The sequence below is a fragment of the Cryptomeria japonica genome, chromosome 7, assembly GCF_030272615.1.
Source record: "Cryptomeria japonica chromosome 7, Sugi_1.0, whole genome shotgun sequence".
NCBI lineage: Eukaryota > Viridiplantae > Streptophyta > Pinopsida > Cupressales > Cupressaceae > Cryptomeria > Cryptomeria japonica.
In genome coordinates, this window is record NC_081411.1 from 135,802,611 (window position 1) to 135,812,266 (window position 9,656).

At 35.9% G+C, this 9,656-nt stretch overlaps 1 protein-coding gene across 1 annotated transcript; it reads right to left on the reverse strand.

Annotated features, from left to right (window-relative positions):
- Positions 1–6,093: 6,093 nt before the first annotated feature.
- LOC131075761 (disease resistance protein RUN1-like) lies at positions 6,094–8,821 on the reverse strand. The gene is made up of 4 exons (XM_058012650.2): positions 8,307–8,821; positions 7,063–8,179; positions 6,707–6,967; positions 6,094–6,600 (listed from the first exon to the last, which is right to left on the reverse strand). The coding sequence occupies exons 1-4, from the start codon at positions 8,819–8,821 to the stop codon at positions 6,094–6,096; spliced, it is 2,400 nt and encodes a 799-aa protein (XP_057868633.2).
- Between the last annotated feature and the right edge of the window lie 835 nt (positions 8,822–9,656).

The window sequence follows — 9,656 nt, forward strand, 5'->3', positions numbered from 1 at the left end:
AAGATTGTGCTTAAACTATTTTAATCTGGTGAAAACTAATTCAACTACCCCCCCCTCTCAATTTTCCTTCTTGGTTGGTGCTAACAGTATATATAGGAATGTGATTTGATGAGTTGAGTAATGAATTTTGCATTGAAGGCATACAAGATTGAAGGAATCTAGTAATTGTGTGAGTATTGTGTTTCTGATTAAGGATAAACAGGTTTTGAGGGGACCTAAAACCCCAAACAATAGGTTTTGAAGCGACCCGAAACCCTCATATTTTACTAGGATCTTGAACCCAAAAAAGAATGTTGCCTAGAGGAATAATCATCAGAAAACCAACAACCCAACCACAGCCAAGACTAGAAATTACTAGCCTCTAAAACAAAAATAAGAGTTTTACTAAGGTTCCCTTAACCTTCGACTGACAACATGGGTTTTCCAGGCACCCATAACCTTGAAAGACACTAGACTACAACAAGCAGCCATACATTCAGGATCAGGACTCAGAGGGTTTTGAATGGATCCCCTAACCAGCAACCTAGGTTTTCAACTGGCCCCCAAAACCAGTAGAGAAGGGTTTTCCCAAGCTCTCTTAACCTGCAACATAGATCTTAGGTTGCCAAAAACAAAACCTATCCTTAACCAAAAACCAAAACAGCAAGTGGCCAAGTTGGGCCCTTCAAAACTACTAGCATCCAGCTTGCTTGTGGGTTTTACAAGGCTCCCACAACCTAAACCAGACATCAATAAAATAAACAAAAAACAATAGCCAAGAGGGGGATTTTGAAAGGCTTCCCGAACCTTCACAGTGGGTTTTAAAGTGGCTCTCATAGCCAGCAAGAGGGCACCCATCACCACCCAACATCTGACCAGCACTCACCTTCTAGCATGACACCTCTCTACCTCAATAAGAAAGGAAACCACCTTAATAGGAGCTGGAAAGAAAGAGAACAATCACAAGGAAAATGAAGCAGATAACCCCAAAATAAAGACCGATAGCCAACAAATATTCACATGATGCTTAGCTAGAAATTAGGTTTTTGAAAAGGCTCCCAATAACTTGAACAAAAATAGAGGCTAGTACGAGAAGGACTCCATGCCAATAAGTTTCACCAAAGTATCCACCTATAAAGGAGAACAAGAAAAGAAACCCATTAGAAAAGAGACAATCATAGGAGCACATCCAACCTTGAAAATAAAGGTATACAATACTCCCATTAGGAGCCATCCCACCAAACTCTACCCACAAATCTTCCCCTTTATAAAAGAGTGGTCCACCTCAATAAGACAGACAGAGACAAAAGGAAGAAAGACAACCATTGAAGCACTAGAGAATCTCTTGAAAAGAATATATCCATAAAAGAACTCACAATATGCAAGAGAAAACTCAGAAATATCACACCAAAAAGATGCAGGGACCTCCCAGACAGAGTTTCCCACTACACCAGATCATTCTCAAAAGCCAAAACACAACCCGTGGGGAGAAAGGACTCCAGAAAAATAAAACCTCCACTCGGATCCCAAACATCCCCCTCACACCAAGGAACAACCAGGAGAGAATAGACTACAAACAAATCCATTGTAGCCACCACCAAAACTTTCTTGCAAAGCAACACGACTAGCAAAAGGATCTCCACCTCATGGGTTGACCAGGTCCAAAAGAAAGCTCGACCTAGATCCAAATCCAAGCACCCGTAGATCTAATGGCCTCCATTGCCAACACAGAAAGGAAGACTAGCATCGAGGTAAGGACAAAGAGCCCCAACACCATACACACTCTCAGTCATGCTCACAATGCCCACGACAAAAAGTATCGATGGGAAAAAATATTCTGCCATCAGCCAAACAGAGCAATGGGGAGCAAAGTCGGGACACATCCCTTCGAATGACCAGAGAAGACACCAAAGCATCCACACCACTAGCAAAAAGGTTGACCTCCACCAAGACCCCAACCCTACCAAGATTGACCACCTCCCCATCTCCATCATATCCTTCCTCTGTCACATCTTCTCCTGCATCAGCTACCCCTTAAACCATAGCTCCAGTGATGCTTCCCGCTTCCCGCTTCCTACATCTTTCGCCTCCCTTATTCAATTTATTATGCGAGTATTGTATGAGTATTGTGTTTTGGATTGTTACCAAAACAAATTCTGGTAGTGCAAACTATTTCTTTTATGGTGGATTCTCTTTATCTTTCTTTCTTCTTTAGTAGTGAGACTTCAGGGCATTGAGCCCATCTGTAGTGAGCACCTTGGTAGTGAGTCATCCTTTGTAAAAATCACCTTAACCAATGTCACCTTAGTCAGTGTTTATATATTGAGAATTAGTATTCTTGGTGGTTTTTCCCTTCTTGGGTTTTCCACATAAATTCGAGTGTTTCTTATGTCTGATGTGTTTCATGCATATACTTTCATATTTTGTTAATTCTATTAATTACTCTGGATATGTGAATTAAAGTTAAAAGAAAATTTTATTGTCAACTGATCCACCTCCCCCCCCTCTTAGTTGCCCAGATATTGAACACCCACAAATAAATTTTAGAATTATAAATTTGGGTTTTTCTAAATTCAGCCACTAAATTTATGTAATTTAACTGAGATTTAGATCTATGAGTGCAATATTGAATTTGAAATTACATAAGTAATCAGATCTGAAAATAATGTATCCAAATTAGAAAACCCACCAGCTCAATTTTAGAATTAAAAATTAGGGTTTTTGTGAGTTTAAACACTAAATGTTTGAAATTCAATTGAAAATAAAACTTGTAAATGTAAATTTGAATTTGTAAATTCATAAACAATTAGATGTGAGAACATAAATTAAAAATTAAGGTGTAAGACGTTAGGTTCACCAAAATGTAATGTGGTGATAAAATAGGGTTTCACCCAATGATGAAGTAAAACCCTTAATTTTTTCTCAGGGGCCAATTACATTAGGCAAAGAGGAATTTGATAGATCCAACATTGATACATCTAGATTATGATCAAATTCCATGTGTTTTAGATGTGCTTCTTCTTTCCCTTTAATTTAAATTAATTTGATTAATGATGCTGGAATTAGGGTAAATATACTGAAACTGAAGCAATTATGTATAAATTATAAGCTATAGTTGTCAGACAGAGCCACAAATATGAATCTAAGAAATATATGAATATTTGGTTCTATTCCAAAAAGATCATCTTGAATTGTCAAGACCTGCATGTTCATTGCTCTGGTCCTCTGAACTTTTTGTTGTCCAAAGAAGAACTTGTTCATCTTTAGGAATAAAGCCAATCCTGATAATTTCAGCTTCGTACCTATTCCTACACATAGTAGAGAAGGGAAAATGGTTGGGAATAGGGGTTTGGCTTAGGTCAAACCTTGATTTTGGAATTAACTATGAAATAGAAATGAAATGTAAATGTATTGATGTAATGGAAAAGATTTTCTTTTGAGGGAAATGTTCAAAAATATCTGAAACACTAATGATATACCTTTTTATGGAAAAAAATTGTCTTCATAAGGAATTAGGGTTGCATGTAGTCTTCATAAAATATAGAACATGGATTTCAACTCCAATGCTTGAATCTTATCCTCTAAAATCAAAGGGAAAGATCTCCTTTTATACTTGTTAGTTGAAAAACAAATTAATTTTCTAACATGAGATGACACGAGATTAGGATTCCCGCTCATTTCAAATGACCATTAAGGGGCCCAAAAATGGGCCTTGATTGGGAGGACCAGGATGCTAGCCTGATAGTCCTAGTCAATCAAGAAGATAAGAAATTGGGGGAGGTGTGTGTGTGTGTCTAAAAAAATGAGTTTATTGCATGGTGTGAGCAAAATCAGGGCTCCAATCAGGCCTCAAGAGACGAATGTCAAAGTGACGGCCCAAATGAGGACAAAATTGCAAGGGAGTACAATTTAGGATGCTACACCTAGATATTCATTTCTTCAGCATATTCAATGTATTTGGTACACACTAATAATAGCTATTAGAATTAAAATTGCACTTTCTTTTTTCCTTATCAAAGACAACACTTTAATAGAAACCTCTTTTGTTTTCTTTTCTTAATTTTTTATTTTGCAAACATGCAACTTGTAGTTATTTTAGTGTCATGAAACATCTTTATTAGTGGGGTATTAATACTTTTTCATTAATGTTAATCTAAGAGTTTGGGGCATTTGAAACCATGCATTATTATGTTATAAAGTAGCTTAGTATCTTATATATGGCATTAGTGCTAATAAGTAAAGTGTTTAAGAACCAAGCATTTATAGTTTTTGTTAAGATGTAAAATTGAGATTAGTATATTTATTATAATTTATTTATTAGTATTATAATTCAAGTGTTTATTATTATTTAGTGTATATAATAAGGGGTTCCTTACTAAGATACAATTTTAATATTACTTCAAAATATGATAATATAGATTTAAAAAGAAACATTAGATAAATAAACAAAATAATTGTAAATTTAGAAAATGATTTTAATCTAAAATTTAAATGTCTAAATTAAATATAAAATGTTATCTATGCTCTCAATAACTATATTTTACCTTCAAAACATTGTGAAACTAGTAGCTATTGAACTTAAAATAGAAATATAATTATATATATTTTTTAATTATTACATATGTATAGATATAAACTTAAAAATTTAAAGTAACAATAATTTTATATGTATTAATCTTGGTTCTATATATATTGGCATACTTATTTAGTATTGGTCTCATTTTTGCAAAAGTTTTAATATGATTAAATATGGATAAGAAGCTTACTTTTTTGGTTCATGATTTAATAAAATAATAATAATTTACTTTTTTATGTTCAACAATTGAGATCAAACTCATGGAGCTCAAGATCCATCTACATCATTCTCTTTATCAATTTAGAGTTTGAAACATTCATCAAACTCGAATAACTAATCTTTCCGCAATGGCAAAATACATACTTCAATCTCAATTATCTATTCTAGCTCAATTATTAGATGATTATATTTTTTTTTGTTTAATCTAGATTTATATAAAATAACTTTCCCTTATAATAAAACTTGATAATGATCTTAATATCCATAACACATTTATAAAAAACATACAATTGAATTTTTTTCTTAAAGTTAAACATAAATATAACTTCTCACACATTGCACAACTCATCATATCTAACCACCTTTAATATACTTAATATAAAATATAAATTCTACTTGTTAAAAAATTGTAGTTCATATATAAATGTGTTTACCAAATGGGCTTCCACTGCATGCTATTGTTAAAATAAAAGAAAACAGCATATGTACTTATCTCTATATTCCTCTATTATAATATATATATATATATATATATATATATATATATATATATATATATATATATATATATATATATATATATATATATATATATATATATATAATCTTTCTCTCCCTCCCTATCCCTATATACTTACCTCTTTTCTTATCTTTTTCTCTCTATCTCACTCTATTTTTATCTCCCCCTCTGAGGCTTCCTCTCTATCTGTCAATCTCCTTATCTTTTATCTCTCTATTTTTATCCCTCCCTCTACCTCTTTCTATCTTTTTATCTATCAATCTCCTTATCTTTTATCTCTCTATTTCCCTCTCTCTTCCTCTCCCTTTTTATCTTCAAAACTACTTTCTATTAGTCTAAACTAACCACACTAATGAAAAGAACTTAATTATAGGTCTCTGCTTAATAAATCAGCATATTTATATTTTATCATTATGGTTACTTAACTATGATTATAAGTCTTACATCAATATTAGCCCACAATACTTGCAATTACCGGGCAAAATTACATGAATGAGTTCTGATATCCAGCATACGAGGATATCGAGAACCCTATGTTTCTTCCTTTACAGGATGAGAAGAAGCCAGCTTCCCCGCCGAATTCAGGAACGATGGTAGACATATATAGTTTTCACGAGATTGGACTCCTCTGACTGTATTTGAGAAGAATTCAAAAGAGATAAGGGTTTGAACGACGGGGGATAGGAGGTTAGCAGTGTGCAATTTACAAGTTCAATCTCTGTCAATGAGGGCAGATCCATGAGAGAAGAGGGTAAACTCCTCAAATAGGGACTCCCTATTTTCAGTTGCTGCAAGTTTGTCAGTCTATCGATATCAGCTGGCAATTCTTTAAACTGGTACCGAACAAATTAAGCTTCCTCAATGACCCTTGCAATGTCGTTTGTGTTGGCAACATCTTCAACTCCTTACAGTTTTCCATTGTCAGCTCCTCAATACTCCTAATTCGGTCAAATATATCTGCTTGAATTATCAGGCTCCAACAATCTCTCAGGTCGAGAGTTTTCAGTCGTGTCAAGTTACGGAAGGACTGAGGCAGTGAAGACAGCTGTTGACAATAAGAGAACTCTATGTGTTCCAAATTTGTCAAATCCCCAAAGTTGGCTGGCAAGGTTTTCAGGCATTCGCTTTGTCTAAGAACCAAGTGTTTCAAAGCTTGCAGTTTGCAAAATTCTGGTGGGAGAGATTCCAGACTAACAGTGCCATGCAAAGTCATTTTATCCAAATGATTTAGCAATCCTATTGTTGGAGAAATTTGTTTTCGTCTTGTGCATTCTATAACACTTATCTCTCTCAACTCTACCGGATGCTGCATTTTGGGAACATATTTATTTGGATATGAGTACACAACGCTACAAAGACTATATTAAACAACTAAGACCATGTTAAGCTTGAGTAAATTCATGAGAACATACCTTAAAAGAAAGATCCAGTGTTTGGAGATTTCCTTTGATCAATTCCAAGACCCGCAAGTTGTGCATTCCTGGTGGTAGGATGGGCGTTTCGGCACAATTTTTCCAGCGAAGCCATAGCAGGTTTTTTAAACGATCGCTGAAAGTAGCGTAGTGAATATCGCCTCTTACATCAAGAAGCTCTATTTTGAATAATTCCTCGGTTGTCCTTCTGGACAGATTCTTGTGGCTCGCCTCTCTGGTTCCCCTTATTTTTGCAGCTGCCTGCACGAGCAATCACGATAAGAAATGTGAGAAATTTTATGTATTATTTTTCCAAAACTTCAGTTTAAATAAAAGTCCTTAAATTGTATGAGTACCTGCAGCAGTGGTTCTTTGAGAAAGCTTCTAGCAGCATTTGGACACCATAAACGATACGGAAGATCTGGAGAGTTGTGAAGCTGCCGATCTGCTATTTCTCGTCCCAAATCACGAAGATAATCTGGTATTGATATGCGATTAGTAACAGCGTCAACATGAACGAGGCTCATGTACTGCAGCTTTTGTAGAGCTCGTGCGCCTCTCCATCCTGATCCAGCCCACACACGGATTGCTGAATTCTTGTCCATTTTCCGGAAAAAGCAAGCAATATCCAGAAATATCTGTTTCTCCTCTTCCTCTAGACAACCGCAGATAGCTTTGAATATCTCAGGTATCAATGTCTTCAGCTCATCCTCCCAGTCTTGTTGTTCATTATTCCCATAGAGTTGGAGATTTTCGCCTAAACTCTTTAGAAATTTGGGAAAGCATCCACACTTGCTCAGAGCGGTTTGAATCAAATTCTCGAAACCATTAATCTGTTGTGATTCGTGAAAGGCGCTTCTACACAGGAGCTTTTGAGCATCGTACCAACGAAGGGGTTTGGTTTCGTAAAATAAGGAGATTCCTGAGAGTTTCAGAACCCCCTTACTACGGGATGTTACTATTACCAAACTACCAGATCCCAAAACGTCCTCCTCCCTAAGAAGAGCTTCCAGTTGATGATGATAATCAATGTCGTCAATAACAATAAGAAACTTCAAGGATTTTGTACGACAGAGGCGTCTTACCCGATCTGCAAGTATATCTTTGCCTTCGCTTACATTGCTGATTGCCAAACAATCATTCGCTAGGTCCCTCAATAGCTGACTCTGCAATGTTGGCAATCCATTTCGGTTCGAAGCTTCTCTGACTCCGAGAAGTAAGCTTGATCTATCGAAGGAACTTCGGTGGCGATAATAGAACTCTTCCGCCAATGTCGTCTTTCCGCAGCCTGGAATTCCAACAATTCCCACAATCTTAACCTTCTCACTTTGCTCCCTGTTAATCTCCAGACAGTTGTCGAGCTCATCAATGGCGTTCTCTAGCCCGTGCAAGCCATCAACACTCTTTTTCCATACCTTCCTGACATGTTGCATAACCTTAGAGTATAAGGTATCCACAAGCTTTCCCAGGTCCCTGAAATTCCCATTCCAAACAAGAGTATTTCGTCAGAAATAAGAGCTGAAAGTTCAAAAAGTATTGCCTTTGAGAACGTAAATTGATTTTAGAATGCTATAAGTGCGATATGCATGTAAAAACTTACCCCTTGAAGTGATCTGAATCCAAAAACCCAGAAATATTGCTCACTTTGTACAGTGCCTCCTTCCATTCTTCAATTGTGTCAGATTCATGTCTCTTTTTCTTACCATCCATCTTTTCCTCGAGTTCTCTGAACGCGTCTGCATATATTCCTGTATTATTTCGGAGCTGAAGAAGAACTCCAGGACGAACTCCATAAAACACAGGAAAAATCGTAGCACCACTGTGATGCATTAAACGGAGTTCCTCCAAGCACCAATGCGACTCGGCATATTTGGGGGACAAAATGGCTATATGAACTGAGGAAGAGGAGATTGCTTCAGGTATAGTAGAGGGTATGACTTGTCCGGCATCAAATTCCTCTCTATCGAAAAACACATTCAGTCCACTCCGAGAGAAATAATGATAAATGACACTCGCCAGGATGTCTTTTGTATCCGGTCCACGATGACTGATAAAAACATGGTATGGCTTTATTAATGCGCATAACGTTCTCTGCACCTCCGAAGAGTAAGCCATTTCAGAACATTCCTGTTAGACTCTAGATGATTTTAGATAAAAGGATAGCCTGATCCAGTGGTCTTTGCGCAGCACCAACTGCGAGGGAAATTATAACAAGGCAAACAGGTTGGTGTTATCATCGACCAGAAACTTCCATTTTGAGTTTTTCTCATCCTCCCCTAGTTGTCCGATCGTCACTTCCAAGTCAAATTATCCACTGTATTCGAAATATTCGAGGACAGACGAAGGAACTTCGAAGACGCCCATAATTAGCTACTAGATTCCACCGTCGGACTCCCTCGTTACATAAAACTTTTAACATCCGAACACTTCGTAAAGGGCGCCTAGCTTCCATACACGCTTCCATCCATCCCCATTCATTAAACAATTGTGTTAGATAATGGAGTTGGTGGGCCTTTGAAGACAATAAACGTGGTTTTAATCGTAAAGAATTTCTATGAATGCATTTACAAGTCATTTATTATAATTTGAAGCTTGTTGAAAGACACTTGGTTTAATGATAAAGTTTATGTTGTAAATATCTAGATGGTATTGAGTTCAATTATTCTTTATATATATAATAATTTGGAGTGGTGCATTTACACTTTGCAGTATGATGCAAAAATTTGAATTACTTTGAGGCTAATTTGTTTCTTCTCCATAGAGGAATTTTATTTTTTATTTTTCTTAAGTTTTCTTAGATTGTCTTGACCTTGTTTCATGGATTTGGTATTTTGGTTTTTATATTATAGGCTAATTCATTAAAATACAATTTAAAAAAAATTTACTTTTTAATGAATAGTAGTCATTTTTATTAATATAAGATAAAACAACACTATTCACGAAAAAAAAA